Source organism: Cariama cristata, unplaced genomic scaffold, assembly GCF_000690535.1.
Source record: "Cariama cristata isolate BGI_N322 unplaced genomic scaffold, ASM69053v1 scaffold19527, whole genome shotgun sequence".
Classification (NCBI taxonomy): Eukaryota; Metazoa; Chordata; class Aves; order Cariamiformes; family Cariamidae; genus Cariama; species Cariama cristata.
Window position 1 is genome coordinate 54779 of NW_009627358.1, and position 17874 is coordinate 72652.

Below are 17874 nucleotides of genomic sequence, written 5' to 3' on the forward strand. Positions count from 1 at the left end.
GATGGCATCTGAACTCCTAAGATATTGTTCTGCTTGGAGGAAGGTACGGTGATTGAGGTTTTTAATGGTACAGATTTATTGAGGATAGCCAGAATTTTACAGTTGGAGAGGACAGGCAGAAAGATTTAAGTATTCCAGTGGGTAGAAATGATAGATGAAGGTTAATGTCAATAGCACAAAGTAAGACATGTAGGGAGAGAAACAACCCCAGTTCCATGTACCAGGAATATCCCCTTAACACCATCAGTGGCAACTTTTATATAGCTGGAGTATCATGTGCTTCCCAAATGTCACGTCAGCACCCCTTGAGTGACAGAGGAAAAAAGTTACAATTATTCTGAAAGGGGTTAGGAACAAATATCACCATTATATCTCCATGTCTTCACTGACACATACTCCTAAATCCTGTGCACAGAAAGGGGTATATTGTAAAGAAGACCAAGAAAGGTGATCAGGAATATTAACAACCTTGGCAAGCAGCAATTAAAACTAGAAACTTTCCATTCCCAGAGGGACTCACAGTGGAGAAAAGGATGAGAAATATGAAGTTATGAATACTGTTGAAAAGGTGAGTGAGAAATGACCACCCGGTTCCTCCAGGGGCACATCCATGCTGCTGATCAGGCAGTGAGCAGAAGACTAAAGGAAAAGTTTCTCCATGCCACAGTTGAGCTCTACCATTTAGCTACACTAAGTATTAGATCCTAAGGATAAAAATGCATCCAGAAAAGGTTTAGACAAAACCCTGGAATAAAGATCAAACAGCAGCTCTAAAATAATGATAAAAATGTACAAAAATATACACATATTCCATTGCATATACAAAATCTCTGCTACCAGCAATTATCAGAAGAAAGATATTAATTAGACAAGACATTGAGCTAAAGGCACCCTTGTGTTCTCTAGAAAGTATCATTACTACTGCGTGCCAGTTCTCCCTGATTCCACAGTTCTGTGCACGCAGAGCATCTACATCTAATCTGCCAGGAAGAGAAACCAGTCCTGAACTACACACACGGATGCTCACATATACATACACCGAGCATTCTCCATTGCAGACCAGGTCAAAACTCAGACTTAGGCACACGTGGCCCAGGAAGTTAATTCCAAGCCTAGACCAAAGGTTCACATAATCATAGCTCCCTCTAATCTAGTTTCTCAGGGTTACAAACACAAGTATCCTTTAACAAAAAGTATCAAGATTCTAAAATAGTGCATCCAAGTGCTTCATTTTCACACACATCGGGTCAGTCTAAGAATCACACCCCGATGCTCATTCAGCACACACAAACATCCTTCTACTTCTGGGGAAAAGTGAAGTCATTCAAATGAGCAAACAAAACACCAATGCAGCACACAGAGCTACTCTGTTAGCTTTCTTTTGCCAGCTTGCATTGTCTCTTAACCCTTGAATAAGGACCAATAGTGTCATCAAAAACAAAGTCCCACAGAACTCGAATCCAGGACTGGTGATGTGGGAGGTTATCGTAATATTCGGCTGCAATCTTCTTCACCTGGAAGAAGAAGAGAGAGAACAAGTTGTTTAACTGCACAGTGTCAGGTGTGTTTCAGTCTTCACATTCGATCTGATAGCACCGCCCGTAACCTGAAGTTACTTGTTATTGCTTGTGAGCTTCTGAAGTTCAGCCAAATGAGATGTACTTAAATACATTTAGATACTTCTTAGCAGATCTGTGATGTAAGTTTTGCCTCACGATATCAGAATTTGAAAGATGATGGATCGCTGCTTTCAGTCAGAACTATTTTCTCTCATTTTGAAGGTGGAGGGGTCTCCACAATGAGATGACTAATCCACCTTATAAATTGCCAAGACTCCAACAGACTGTATTTAAAGCCTTGTTTGCCACTCGTAATATTCCTCTGCTGAGGGAAGGAGAGAAATACCAATTGAGAAAATGCCAGACACAACCTTGCCTACACTTTGTTTTCTTTCCTCCGTTCTGGTACTGTGATGCAAATCTGAGAGATGGGTTCCTCCAGCAGGCAGGGGAGATTGCAGGGGCAGGCTGTTCTCCTCAGTCTTGTGTTAAAAATGCTGCAAGATTCATTACTAGATCATGAGTCTAATAAAATTTCATCCCTGTTACAAATCCCCAAATCTTAATACTGTTGCCATCAGAGAGGCATTGCACATTACTGGGGGTGGCACTTGTAGCGGGAGCAAGGCCAGAACCAGAGGACAAAGAGGTTTCCAACCTGGCAGGTTCAGGGGACTATGAGGATTCCCAAGTTACCAGTAGTCCCTGCTCCAGCATGCTCTGCGTTTTGAACACGCTTATGAAACAGTGGAGTCTGTTAACTATTGTATACTTGCACATAAACTGCTTGGGCATGGCTTTATTGCAGTTCCATCTCCTAGACAAACAAAGCTGGTTTTTTAGTAGTTTGTCTTGCTTGACAGCATGACTTCTCTCTTTAAAAACCCTGCAGAATTTTAGAGCCCGCTATGCCGAGTACAGTACAGACTTCCAGTGAAGAGCAAAAGGGTTACACAGAAATTGTCATGTGAGAGAAGGGTCTTATCAGCATCCAAGGTGTAATGGTGGAATCTTAACACAGCCTTTTGACTGTATGTGAAAAGGTAAGAATCTCAGCAAAAGTTAAATTATAAGCCAGTATGGCTCACTGCTAGTTACCTCGTTAATTCAGCTTCCTAGCAGGCACCTGTGAGGTAGGCTGGGTAACATACAAGTTTTGTTAAGGTCTTTTACTGCTCTACCTCAGCCCTTATGCACTCCTTGTGCTCATGGCATGGTAGTGCTGTGTTGGAGGTGGAAGATTCAGTTCAGGTCTGATTGTATTCTGTCTTTCACTGAATACCTCTGGCTTCCTAACAATTCCTTATATCCTGCTTTAAAGTGTTGATCTGTACTTCAAATATGGTTCATTTTCAATGGATTCAGACAATATCAGCATTTCCCCTTAGAGATATTTGTTAATGACTGAAAGAAGGATGATTTCCAGCCACCGAGTAAGATCTCTGGAGGTGCAGATTTAGTTCCCTGCACTCCTTCTGTAACCACAGTCAGAAATAATTTAATCTGGGTTTTGTACCCTCCCTTTTCCCAGCTGGGTCATTGAAATAACCAGAGGATGAGAAGGAGGACTTTTAGACAGTAAGCTCCCTTGAATGAAAGCCACTAAGGAGGCCTTATGCAAACACAATACCCAGCCCCAAAAGCTTCTCTCCAGCTCTGACGTGGTCATTCCCCAGCACACTGCTGCTTACAGACCTTCTCTTCTAAATTCATTTTAGAAGTTCTGCCTGAATTTTGACTTGCAACAGTAATTCAGCCCTCATCTATACTAGCCGAGTTCATATGGCAAGTCTACCATTCCCCTTTTCTCCAGAACCCCCATATATTTCTTGCCCACAGAAACAATGGTCTGAACCAGACATGCTTTGTCAGCCAGTTACATTATTCTGCAGAGCTCTTGACGATGTTAGACTCTGACCACTATGAGGGCTTCAAAAAGTCTTTCTGTATCGCCCCTTGCACATGGAAGTGGAGGACTGGAGACTCACAGAAACCAATTCAGCTCCTAGGAACAATGTCTCAGGCAGTGGCTGTACCCTTTGGCACCAAAGGCTAACTAAAAATTACCCCAGTGATGAAGTAGGAAAAAATGTCTCAGAAAAGAGGTCAATAAACAGCCTCTCTATGTTCAACCCAATAGTTTCTGCACTTTCAGCAAACATGAGCAGCCGCGTAGTCTGGGCATAGTGCTGAAGAGCTCAGGTGGACGCAACATACAGGTCTGGAAACTTGCACTTAAATATATTCCATACACATATTCTGAAGTTGTATTACAGATTTAAAACAAGCACCTAGAATACAAGTATTATTTGATAATTAAGATGATTAATCAAAATACCCAGCAGCAAATTTTGAAGACGATCATACACACCATATTCTGGAAGCAGGTAGCCCAGCATCAGGCGGTGGAGGAGTTGCTTGTTCACCAAGTGTATCCATTTAGCACCTTCCTGCAGAGTATGGTGGCAGCTCATTCTGAACAAGAAGGTCAGTATGGAAACCACAAGAGATGACCAGGGGCTTGCACTGGAATGTGTTACCCTAGATCAGCTGCGGGACACTCACACCTACACAAAGGAGTTCTTTGCTTTGCTTGGCTTTGTGCCCAGCAGCATCTTGTGAAGGAAGGCAGGCAGCACTTGCACTGTTGGCAAGGTCCCTCTGCTCTGGGCAGGACAACTGTATGAGATGTACAGAAACAATGGAGAGGAGAAGAAAAACTACAATAAAATATTTGTGACAAAGGAATGGGGAAAAGGGAAAAATCTAATGAATGTGGTTAGAGGGAGGACTTCTGAAGGGTTTTCTTATGGAAAAGACAATTTTGTTAGGTGCATGTTCCCATTTTGCTTTCACATGGCAGAAAAGAATTTTAAAAGTGGTTTCTCTTTTACAATGGATCTACGCAAAAGCTTCCTGACAAAACCAGCTCATCTATTGCAATTTCTTTCAGTATCTCCATATGTAAAACAACATTATCTCCTCCTTACCTACCAGAAAATCTGGGGTGTGGGAGGGCAGAAAGTAATTGGATTTTAATGTAGATTCCCTTTTAAATACAACATTAAACTACATCTATTAAGTATGTTTGAGGCTGGAAGAGTTATCCTCCACGTTGCATTCTGGGTGCAGTACAAAACCTGCGGACGGCAGTTTCCAGGTAGCAAGTTTTGCAGCCAGATCACAGATCATCTCAAAGAGGATGGCACTGTGAGAAAGTATTCCTAAACCCTGCACCTGACTTCCCCCTCAAGCTCTCCATATCGCATTGGAGATGGTTCATTTGCTTCAATTCCTTCCTCCTTACAGATCTCAACTGTAAATCTTAACTCATTGCCAGTTTGTGAATGGAAGTTATCATGGAAGGGTAACAAGAGATTGCAAAGTCTGCAAGAAGCTTATTAGGCACTTGGCACCTGGTATATTGAGGCTTTTCTTCAAGTAGATTGAGGTGGTAGGTAAGAAATCACATCTTTTAGACTGAAACTTTGCTTCTGATTTTGTGATTGTAGAGCACAGCAACAGGACCCCAATTCTACTCCATTCTATCTGATAGGTGCAAGAGTTAAGGGGAACCTAATATTTCACCATGGCTGTTACAGTGCTGGGGCTATAGAGAAGCTAGCAATCCTTATGACAAGAAGCTCAAAAATGATGTTATGAACGCTAGAAGGCATATTACAGAAGTTCCCTCCATAGTCCTTGACTGAGGGGGAGCACTCAAGCTATCCCTCCTGGCCATCACAGGGTTAATGAAATCTGCATTTCAAAACCAGCACATCTACTATGTTTTCCAGTCTTGTCTGACTAATAAATCTGGTTTCATACCATGTCTTTTCCTTTTCCCACAAGCTTAATGAGTAACTAGTTTGCCTCTGGTAACACTGCAGTTTTTATTGCAGTTTGTAGGAAGAGTACCGAGTTCCTCCTACTCCTGTCTGCCCTCTCCATAGGTATATTCAGTCCTTCGGATAATGAAAAATAGATCTTTTTACTCATTTGGTAAACAATGCAATATTTATAGTTATACAGCTTCATGCAAAGACTAATCTAGTCCTAAGTCTATAGGGTTTTTTTTTAGAGCAGGTCCTTCATTATAATGTTAAATTTCTCTTTTGTAATATCTCATTATAGTAGTGAGACAAGTTCTTACTGCACACTCATGTCACTCATCTTTAATATCTATAAGTTTATAGCACAGCTTAATTCTTCCTCTTTCAAATGTGTCACACTCCTAGGGTAAAGGTCTTTCCAGTGGCAAACACATTACTCAGGACATTCTGAATGACACACCTGTAACAAAGGACAAAGCTGAATTTACTTTTCTGATAAGTAAGTGGAAGAGCCAGTTACTTTCCAAGATTAAGATCCAGTTATTCTCTGATCCTATTTCTCCCCTGCTCTCAGTCATGCAGGAACCAAATAAAGATCTTTATTCTACTTTTTACTTGCCAATAATTTAAAATAAAAATTACTGTACTGAGAAGTCATCCATATTACCCAATTCAACTATTAGAAGTTTAAGTGCCTAAGAGACTAGATCTGAAAAAACTAGACATTTGCTGAGTGAAGAATTTGCTGGGAGGTTAAGCAGAGGAGAGCAAGGGGAGGTTTCTACCCCTACCTGTTATGAAATTCAAACTTTAAAGCTATCCAGAGAGGATCTGTCCTCTTATCTCCTTCCACCAAAGAGGCAGAGAATTTTTCTTCCCAATTTGCAGACAAGGATAACCTACTTGTTTTAATGGACAAAGGATTTTTCTACAGTAATTGCTTTGCCAAAGGATTTTCACTTCCTAATAAATTCTCACTTATAATTGATCACTTGTCAAAGACTCAAAAGTTTTCCATATAGTTCTGTCAGGCAACAACAATTGACAAGTCTGATATGTTCTCCACCAGCAGTGCAAGTCTCAGTTGACCAAGAGCTAGAGACAGACAAACACGAGCCCACGAAATTCAACTAATAATTCTATCCTCTTTATACAGGAGGGCAGACACTTCCAGGTGCTGCACTGCCTTGAGGAATTCGGCTGAACTATTTGTGGTGTGGGTGGGGAAGAGCATGTCAGGTCTCAATCAGGTCTGGAGCTACAGTCCCAGCAAGTTCAATCAGTCTCACCTCCCTTCTATAAGATAGAGACCTAACCTCCTTTCCTTTGTCTATTTACATTTCAGTAATCTAAGTTTATCTAACAAGTTTGAACATTTGAAACTAAAGCTAAGCTCATGTACTTCCCAGCTGAGCTATTGGGTGTATCAGCAATGGGAGTGCCTGACAGGAGAACTTCACATGTGAACCTGGGCTGCTTTACCAGCTGCCCTGAACCCCGCCAGCTTCTCCAGGACAGACCTCCAGCAGTAAAGGAGGTGTGTTAAAACAAAACTGCAGGCTATATAGAGGCTCCCCATGCCCTTGAATCTCCTGTCAGACAGTGTTTCTGTGATGAAGAACATTAACCCATAAAACAGGGTTTGCCTGGATATACTATCATAAAAGTTGTACGTGTTATGCAGTAGTGGGGAGGTCACAGCTCCTGAACTTCAGACTCCTCAGCTCTGCCTCCACCTCAAGAGGATGTTGCAGTAGTAGCCCTCTACTTTGCATCAGACCAGAGACAGAGGATGTTTCCTTCCTAATACGCCAGAGGATTTGTATGTAGGAGTAACACTGCAAAGTCACGTACCTCTAACCCTGTAAGCACCTGCTGAGGAACCCTTGTATTAAAACCCAGAAGAGCAGCTACATACCTGGAGGGAGATTGAAAACCATTCCTAGACACCTGGGCTTTGCAAATTTGATTCCCACAACTGATAAAACATAAACAAAAAGACTTTCAAAAGAGGAAAGCCACAGCACTTTCCCAATGACAGATAAGGTATCCTCAGTTTCCATGGGTAGGGCAGCAGAGCTAAACCACGTCATGTAGAGTGGGGCTTTTCTAGTGCTACTTGTGGCATGCTGGAATATGCCCCGATACTTATGTAATATCAAAAATAGAAAGACTTTTGCTTGATGTTAATCAAGCAATAGAGTTAGCAGGTTGACCATTAGACAAATTTTAAGTAGTAATTGCCACCAATCTCACTTTAGATGGGCCTTTAAACTTTCAAAAAGAGACAAAATCTGGTAGCTGATGAAAGGAACTGGGAAATTTAGAGCATTTTTGGTTGAATTTGTCATGCAGAAAGTATTCCTCAAGCCCTCTGAGCTCAGATGTTCTTGTTTCCATCAAATAAACTAAATATTACAGCAGTTTGGCAGCCATTTTTCTCAATCTACTGCTTAAAATGAAAGAATTAGAAAAAATCCAAAAAGAGAAACAAATCCAAAAAGCTTTCTTCTTTTTTCCTTTTTTTTTTTTTTTCCTTTTTAAAATTGATCCATTACTGTGATCTGGAGTGATTTCTTTGAGACAGTTTATCAGCTTTTATAAAAATCCAGTTCACTCATTCTCATGCCATACTTACCATTGGCAATCTGCATCCGGGAATGCTGGGGAAGTCATGATGCTCCATGTGGTAGCCTACATTAAAGGTGAGCCAGTTCAGAGGTCCGTAATAAGAGTATGTCTCATACCCCTTTAAGAACATGTAGTGTTCTGCTATAAAGTGCCCAGAAATGGGATGTAAACCCATGCAAAGAATTGTACCTGCTATTAAGTAAATAATAGGTTTGAGCCCCCAAAGGTAGTAAATTATAAGGTCTATAGAAAATTGGACAAGAGCGTTAAAAATTTCCATCCGTGTAACTGCTTTGGGGTTTACATAGAGTGGTCTCAGACTGTAGAACAGAGGTTGGAGGAAAAGCCAAAGCAGTTTCCGAAGCGGCGTACAGAAGAACCAGCCTTCGAAATCTGTGGGAATGTCCACATCCAGGCTGTCCCCACCAAGGTACCGATGATGATCAATGTGGTATTTCTTGAAGGAGGCAGAATAAGGGATGCCAATGGGCAAGTTGGCAAAGACTGCAAACCATCGGTTCCACTTGGCCTGCTTGTTCCCAAAGGCAACGTTGTGTGAAATATCGTGGATGGCTAGGGTCAGCGAATGGTTGATGCAACCCCCAAAAGCATAAGCCCAGAAGAAAATCCATTTCCAAGATAAGTCTTTCACCAGGTAGCATGCTAGAAACTGTGTGAAAACCATTCCAGATACAATCCACTTTAAATGTGGATCTGGTCCCATCAGAGTCTTGATCTCTGGATACTTTGCTAAAGGGAAGAATGCAAAGAAAAATCTCATCAGATCACACTGAGGTAAACATAATCACCACTGTGATTCTCTGTTATTATCATCCTATGTTTGAGGCCCTAGTTTTATAAAATGGCAATTGCAAAGTAGGACTGGCACTACAGTGAAAGCTTTACTAATGTATGGGCTCCATTCGCACTTCCAGCATGGTGTCCAATTGTGATTGATATTGATATATATAGATGTATGTAGACATATTAAAAAAATTACCCTGATGGTCAGTGTGTGGTATCACGTGCCTACAACAATGAGTATTGCTTCACAGCGAGTGTAAGTATGCCAAAACCCACAAGATTTAAGCTCTAAGAATCACCTTCTGTCAAGTTTTTAATTTCCTTTTTTATTTTGCCCAGTCCAGATGCTATTTTCCACAAAAGGGATACAACTGCCACTTTTGTAGCCCTTTTCACACTGTTGCTTCATACATACTAGCAGAGGAAAGAGGGCTTAGCAACAGGCTCACTAGGTTTTGCTCTTTGGTTAGATGACAAATACAGCATTAAAAGAAAACTCCTAAGTATTTGAGTGTTCACCAGCAACACGTACAACTCTTTGCACATGCTAACATCACATGAAAGTAATATTATCAGGAATTTGTAAGACACAGAAAATTTTTCTCTGTTCCCATTCAATAGCCTGTTGCCAAGTCACATACCAAAACCAGGCATGAAAGTCAGAAAGATAATCACACAACAGTTTCACGCAGCCTCAAAAATACTGCAATACAGCATCAGGGAGACATGGGCTAGGCTTTCCAGGTCTGACTCATGTCAGGCCAGGACCAGCTTACTGATCTTTGGTTCTACTAGTCATTCATTTGTCCTTTTAAGAAAAAAAATACACAGCAGTACAGCTTATCTTCTAGGTGCTGTTCATTGCTTCATGTCTCTTCTTTAGAAACCCACACTTTTCACTTCCAGTACTAAATTGCACATGAATTCTTCCACTGTTTTACGGCTTTTACCCACCTACTGGCCTCCTTCCTTCAACTGATACTCTTCATTTCTCAATAATTACAGCTTACACAGATCAGGCTGTAGGACAAGTCACTCATTCTGAACCCTGAGGTTACACAGTGTGTCCCTGTTAAGTTTGACAGGCCTGTTTTATGAATAGAAAAGTAAATACCATCCGACTGTCACAGTATGATACCAATGCAATAAAATCAGATTATAATGATTTGCATCTATGCAGCTGTATATACTATAAACAAATGCTGGACACAATACACATAACTTCATGTGACCTTGCAAGCAGTGGCAGTTACTGAGTGCAGGATGCAGAGAAAGGTTTTTTTTTTATAGAAGTGAACCCCGAGAAATTTGCAGAAGTTCAGAGAGATGAAGCATTATTTAAGGAAGCAGGTTGGTGTGGTCATGCTGTGCAATTATTCCACCAACTTTTGAGCCTGTTGGCCAACTTCAGCACAGCTTGACAGATGTTAGAGACCATAAAGTTTAGACAAATGCTGTGGAAGATGATGAGAAAAGAGATATTCTCAATTCTTCCTCTTGTAAGGACAAAGGGGCAAAAATCACTATGAGGAGTATTCAGGCAAGAGAGATATTTTCTAAGGGGTGGAAAAGCTCTAGTAAAAGTTCACATCTTTCTAAAGTCAGCAAAACTTTTTAATAAAAATCTCTGGAAAGCTTTTTTGTTTTGTTTTGTTTTGTTTTGTTTTGTTTTCACTGTCTTGTTTTTGTCCTTGTTTTTGCAGTTTTTGAAATTATAGTTTGCACACTAGAAATGCTAAGATGCTAGAAATTGTTCTCTGGTACTTAGACAGGTACCAAAATTTTACACAAAGTGCTGGGATGTCCACTCTAAAGAATAACTTGATATAATGATCTTCTCAGAAAATCTGTTACAGAAATATGATTTTATGTAGCTTAATGTTCTGCTTAGGGGCATCTGTCCAAAACCCAGAAAACCCTTTAATAAATTCAGCCACCTCAAATTTCAGTCATGCAGTTGGTAGAGCTAAGTTACTGCAGTAACTTGCAGAAGAGATGAAGAAATGTAAAACAACCGAATCTGTTCCTCAGCCTGATCAAATTTGGGCCACTTTGACCAAAACAAAAAGTTTTAATGGGATGGGAAAATGGCTAAGAGATGATTTCCATTGTAGTTTGAGAACAATGGAAGTTTCCAACCTATTTCTTTTTGCAGCAGCGAGCAAGGATTGAAGATTACTTTTAAAAGGTTTCAGAGTAGTGACTGCCAACTGGCAGCAATGGTGTCAGCAAGCAGCAATGCAGGTAGGTTGCATTTATCGCGGGCAACAGCTATTAAGTAACTTGCTAGGGTTTAATATTAAATTCAACACATGATTAACTCCTCTCCAACAGTAAATTTTTGCATACCAGTTAAACCACAATACTGTGTCTGTTTATCATTAATACTGATAAACCCTTCCCATTTCCATGGCATGAAGAAACCTCAGGGAGGCTGAGAGGTGGGGCTGCTGGGCTCACTGGAAGCAAAAAGCCCCACTGGTGGGGTAGCCTGCCAGAAACCTTTTGGTTCAGGAGCACTTCACATGCAAAATGTTGAATGCTGACTGTTTCAAAACTTTCAAAGCACTCTTCAGTGACACACGTTTAATCTCAGATTAAGTGATCCTGATGGCTGCAGTTTATATATAACATGCTGACACAGAGACGTGACAACATAAATATGTATCTCATTTTTCCCCTCATGTTCATGCCTTGCAGTTAGCTGAAGGCATGCTAGTAAGGCAAGATAGAGAGCACTTTCAGTTGAAAAACCTAGACAACCCTGTAAGGCTGCTGTGACAAGTGTCTGTAGGTACTGCGCAAACCAGACATCAGCCATCTGCATGTCCCAAAAGCAACACAGAATCAGAGACAGGGCTACTGCGCAGTGCTGAACCAAGAGCCACAAAGGACTATCATCAGACCGGTGGTAGCCACACAATAAAGACCACCTTCCTTTCCTACACATTTCACTTCGAGAAGTAAACAGACGCCTACTCTCCACTCTTGAGACTGCTAGAGTTTCACACTGTGAGGCATCTAAGCAGAGATTTTCATCATGCTGCTCTTTCCTGAATTGCTTCCATTTTGGTTTTCCTGAGCACTTTTCCATTACAAAAATAATGAGCTTCTATATGGCCAGAGTCCATTGCTTCCAGACAAGCACTAGATCAGGGCTAATACATGACGACGGGCATAAAATGTAATCTAGAGTGAGCTCTTCATTATGCACAATCATGGCATGGAGGGGGCAGAGGAATAGGAGAAAAACAAAACAAAATGTAACAAACATCATTCAGCCCTTCTAGGTAAGAGGGGGACCCCACACAAAGTTATGTGACCATATGGGACCAGGATTTGCCCTTTGGAGTACAACGGGACCAGGACAGCTTCAGCTACTCTCGTGTCTCCACAGCACATTCTCCAGCTTATTCAGAAGGTCTGCTACCTCAGCCTGGCTGACAGCTTATCCACACGCACTGCTTCCAGTTGTCCAGACTGAGCCACTGTACTGCCATTTGGAGGGTGGGGATACTGGTGTACATGTACAGGAATGCAGAAGCATGATTGTTCTGTCTCCCAGGTCAGCACACTGCAGAAGCAGTGCAGGCACTTTAGTACAATGGGTAGATGTGGTTAATAATTCTTCCCAGCCAGCTCGATCATCTCTATACCATAACCTCGAAGCAGCTGAAATCTGCACAACAACAATGAAAGACAGGATTTCCCACTTGTACAACAGGTTGGATGAAAGAATAGCAGTCAAGAGTGAAAAAATGCTGCCAGTATATTTTCAGAAGCGTTCACAAATCTGAAATCTACTGAATTAACAATTCACGGAGGTCACTCCACTGTTGTTTGTAAGCAGCAGTCACTTTTCTAGAGGCATGCCTCAGTCTGAAACACTACTGACAAATTAATTACACATTTTTTTCCTTGATGCTCCTCTCTGGAGATCCAGGAGCACTCAGCATAGCCCTACAGTGATCCTCAGTTACAGCTGGAGTAATTGTTCCTGGAGAAGCCGTCAGTTGCTAGGTCCTGGTGTTCCTTCTGCTCAGGAGACTGCAAAGATCTTGTTCTGAACCCTCACTCATCCTCTGTTCCCACAGACAATGTTCCTGAGATGACTCAGGAGAGACCCAGTTAGACCTCAGTGATGGCATCGGACACAATTCCTCGATGATGTGACACCACATCCTTAGCACTTGTGCATTTTGGCATACATGGGATTTAGACGCAGGCAAGAGCAGGAGCTGTCCACAAACACAGAGGTGACGGAGGTTTAAAAGAGCAGCAGCCCTGCCCACATCCATGAGCAGCTAGCAGTAACAAGAGAAGAAAGATAATTTCTTCATCTTCCTTTATTTTGACCACAAGTGCAGCACACAGGTATAGTCAAAGTGGAGATACTACTCAGTATATGACTTTTAGACGGCCTGTTAAAGAGAAGGCGGGGCAGGGGCGGGGGGGGAAATCTCTGTGATGCTGCTGTCCTGGACTACGTTCTATCGACTATGAGTCCCTGCCAGAGCAAATAAGAGACACCAGGCACAGGATGTTAGCTTTACTACCCTGTGCCCTATGCTGAAGCTGGTATTTGTACCAAAAAAACAAACAAACCAAAAGAAGTCAGTTTGCTGACATGATAGTGTTTTGCCTTTTAGCAGCTCAGTTTGCGAACATGCTCATAAGCAGCACAGCACACTTGAGTCCTCAGCACAAGAAGGACGTGGACCTGTTGGAGCGGGTCCAGAGGAGGCCACAAAAATGATCAGAGGGATAGAGCACCTCTCCTGTGAAGACAGGCTGAGAGGGTTGGGGTTGTTCAGCCTGGAGAAGAGAAGGCTCCAGGGAGACCCTATTGTGGCCATTCAATACTGAAAGGAGGCTTGTAAGAAAGAGAAGGACAGACTTTTTAGTAGGGCCTGTTGCAATAGGACACGAGGTAATGGTTTTAAACTAAAAGAGGGTAGATTTAGACTAGATATAAGGAAGAAATTTTTCATGATGTGGGTGGTGAGGCACTGGAACAGGTTGCCCAGAGAGGACACAGATGTCCCATCCCTGGAAACATTCAAGGTCAGGTTGGATGGGGCTCTGAGCAACCTGATCTAGCTGAAGGTGTCCCTGCTCATTGCAGAGGTTTTGTACTAGATGACCTTTAAAGGTCCCTTCCAACCCAAACCATTCTATAATTAATTCAAACCATACATGAGCCAGGACACAAGTAGGACACACACAGAGGACAACGTGCATGACAAAAGCTTCTGGCTTTGCACAGTCTGCTGCCTCCTCTAGTATGCAAACCAGTAAGAAATCTTTTTGGCCTAACTAACTACACTGAAGTTTTATATATCTGCTGCCCAAGGACAATGGTCTTAATCTTGTATTTGCCGCCCATAAGCTCCTAAATTGTTTTGTGCTAGCTGGTCCAAGGGAGCTTGGTCATCCAGAAGTGGCCACCAGAGGCAAAGCATGGCAGCAGTGCCACATGGCTGGTGTCAACAGAGATGGATGGTGTCAGCACATCACTATGGTAGCAGCTATGACCTTTCTACGCTTGTGAGTTAGCTGGTTCAGAGTAAAGGGATGTAGGAATGCTAGAAAGAGGGCTTCCAGCTCCCTCTGAAACAAAAACCTGCAACATGGAGTAAGCTGAAGCCTTCAGTTGCACTTAATACACTTTCAGCAGAAGACCATAAGTGCCTAAAAGAGTGACTTTCTGCTTATGTGATTTATTTTATAGGTGATCCCCACAGGGAATTGGCATGGGTGCTGAGATAGCAGCTATTCTGAATGCACTCAGAGAATACGTACATCAGTGGCAACACTGTGCCCACATTCTGCAGCATAAAGGGGAAACAAACTCGTACTTTCTTCGCCAGAAGCATATGTCATTCAGAGCTTTGATTTAAGCTAAGGAGATATGCATCTCACACATTACAGTAGGTACAATTTACCAGAATTTTCATAAATGTGAGGTTTAAATAGGCAACAGAAGAGTCAGCTGGAAGAAATAGCAGACTAATCTCTAAATAAGTGAGCAGAGCTGGAAGCTATTATACTCAAATCGGCTAAATGCTAAAATAAAATGGATTTTGGCTTTTATATTTGTTTTACCTCCCCCCCCCCCCCAAAACTAACATCTGGGCCTTTCTATAGGATACAGTACATATAAAACACTGGCACCATCTCCACTCCAAAATAACTTGCCAAAGAATCAATTATATAACTACTAATTATTCTTGGATGTTAGATCATATTCAGACGTACCTAGCCTACCTTGAGCAACACTGATTCAGCCCTCATCCTCAGCAGCAAACGAGCGCTTCTCTAAGGATCCTGTGAGGCAAGATATTTTCTGATGAACCTACAGTAATTTTATAAAGTTAGATCCAACCCACAGCACAAATAAGATCTCACTCACACGATGTATTGTTCATTGCTTGCATTTGGAAAACTGTTGGCAGGTGAAATGACCATTCATTTGTGTGCTTATGGTGTTACCAGCATCTGAGTAATGATTTTTTTCATCTTCTCTCAAGACCAAAAAAACACCAACACTTCCCACTGTGTAAGACCGCAGTTCTCCAAGTGTTTCAATCCAACAGACCCTTACAGCCACTAAAGTAGAAATCCTATTTCTACTAGAAGTAGATATCCCCTCTACATGCTACTCTATGTTATATCTCCTTCTAATAGCATTTGTATAACTATACAGCAAGGCTTAGCAGATCCAGATAAAAAAAAACTTCCTTCTGTTGGGTTAGTTTTTAGCCAGGTCCTTCCCTAACACAGCTTGCTGCAGCGTTACACAAACCTCAGTCTTGACACAAGACAGTAACAGGCTTTTCAAAAAGAAGAGTGTGAGAGAACAACAATGAAACAATTCAATTTCATAAACTGAAAAGCGTGAATAATGTGTTCAGGAACATGAATAATGTGATGAGGGTCAAAGTGCTAGCTTGGCAAGAGATCTCCACTGCAACTTAGAAGCAGTTGGCACCTGATAGTATCAAGCACAAGCTACATTTTAATACCTAGTGTCTAAGACGAAGATAATACGAAGAGATAAGAGAGAGTGTATCACCTCTCCCTTGAACAAAAAGTTGATCTATTTGCTGGTACAATTATAGTCATTAGGAATCACATCCCTATAGCAGGTTCATCTAGTCCAACTGTGTCCTGCCATAAGCTAGCTTCTAGCCAGCCCAGTTGATACACACAGCTCATGGTTCTGCTGCCGAAGTGCAACAGGTTGCCCAGAGAAGCTGGGGATGCCCCATCCCTGGAAGTGTTCAAGGTCAGGTTGGATGGGGCTTTGAGCAACTTGAGCTAGTGAAAGATGCCCCTGCTCATGGTAGGAGGATTGGACTCACAGAGTTACCATTCAGACATATTATCACCGACTACAAAAGTCTTACAGACACCTGGGCTACTGACTCTCAAGCCAGGACATACAACTTTGCAACAGACCATTACTGTCTTCTGGTTGCTCTGTAGCTACATATTGAGCCAACAGGTCAAGGAAACACCACTTATGTAGAAAGAAACTGTGTTTGTCAGTTTGCCCATATTTTTTTCCTATTGGATAATTTCAGTTTGCATTTAAATTCAAGTAGCCATGCCCAAGAGAGACCAACATTTCAAAAAGCTGCAGCCTAAACAGAAAACAATCAAGTTTCAGTGCTTAGTAACTAAATCATTAACCTATTGGGAGGAAAATACTTCCTTTACCAGCGTGGAATGCTGTCCCCAAGGCATTGCTGTATACAAAAATGTAAAATACGTGGATATTTATAGATATTTGTTCATATGTATGTAAGATTCTTACAGTGCACTCCGGCTCAATGGACACTAGCGCTTTGGTAAGTACATACTCTAGATACCAGGGGTTTGCTGACTCTCAGGCTTCAAATAGTACAGTGATGATCATTATACCAATATCATATGGGATATCACAATAGTTTCGATAACTTTTGGTAACATTTTGGTGTTCATGATACTAGTTTCATGATCCATTCTGCCTTGTCAGACACAGATTGTTCTGCCCACATCTTCCATGTCTCTCTTTCCATGTTGCATTTCTCTATGCCCTTCCTTCTGCTCCCGCAGCTGGGGCAGAGCGGGCTGCAAGGAAAGAGATGGACCTTGATTCCAATTGCTCGTTCTGATCTCAAAGAGAGTGGCGGCAAAGCATGCAGTTGAGAGGTCCTAAAAAGAGTTGGCTGCAGCAAGGGTAAGGCAGTCCAACCACTCCAGTACCTCTTTACAACTTCATTGTGGTTTGTGGTCCCTACTCTATAGCAAGATCCGGAAAGCAAGAGATTAGCAAGGGAGAGACCCACCACACACACTCCTACCCATAGCTCACCAAAATATAGTCCCCTTGACTGAAAGGATGAGTAGCATGACACCTAGAAGCATCATTTTATATAATGACATAATTTGATTCTCTATCATGATTACGTAGTAAAATAATTGCTATTTTCCTGGATATAATTAAAACCTGGACCACCATATTCCACCACCACAACTATACCAGAAATGTTTCTGTAATTTCGATTAATCCTGGGTTAATCTATTAGATGGTGGAGGAGTTAAGAAACTACACCTAATTATCTGAGACCCTATGCAGTAGCTCAGCCACAAGCTCCAGTGCCTTCCTTTATAAAAGATCTTCAAAAATTTTATCCTACTCATTAGAGGGAAGGAAAAAACCAACCAATCAACCCAAATAAAAACAGAAAAAAAAAAATCAAACCCTTCTTTATTAATAAAAGGTTGACAATATATTTTCAGGAGATACGCAACAATATTGTGCAACAATTCTGAATTATTAGTTCTTCTCAGAAACTATCTTCAGAAAAGCCCAGACCAAAAGCAAAAATCTCCCAACCCAACATACTCACGTACGCGGTGAGACGCTGCGTGTACAACACAAAAATACGAGAGTGTACCTTGTCTCTGACAAGCAGCGGGGACTTCCTATTGTTCTCTAGCAAGCACTCACCCGCATCCTCATTTACGTTACTGCACTACCAAGACACCGAGAAAACTTG

General features: G+C 41.7%; 1 protein-coding gene across 1 annotated transcript; it reads right to left on the reverse strand.

Moving 5' to 3' along the window:
* Positions 1–1370: 1370 nt before the first annotated feature.
* Positions 1371–9557, reverse strand: DEGS2 (delta(4)-desaturase, sphingolipid 2). The gene is made up of 3 exons (XM_009704426.1): positions 9501–9557; positions 8031–8774; positions 1371–1514 (listed from the first exon to the last, which is right to left on the reverse strand). Exons 2-3 carry the CDS (start codon positions 8745–8747, stop codon positions 1371–1373), a joined length of 861 nt encoding a protein of 286 aa, XP_009702728.1. The 5' UTR covers positions 8748–8774; positions 9501–9557.
* Positions 9558–17874: the final 8317 nt, after the last annotated feature.

What these genes read in the sequence shown, in the direction of transcription:
- DEGS2 (XM_009704426.1), bottom strand. Translation starts at nt 8,747, where the DNA reads ATGGGACCAGATCCACATTTAAAGTGGATTGTATCTGGAATGGTTTTC. An exon ending in CCGGATGCAGATTGCCAATG is followed by an intron (nt 1,515 to 8,030) that starts GTAAGTATGGCA and finishes TTCTTCTTCCAG; the next exon opens with GTGAAGAAGATTGCAGCCGA.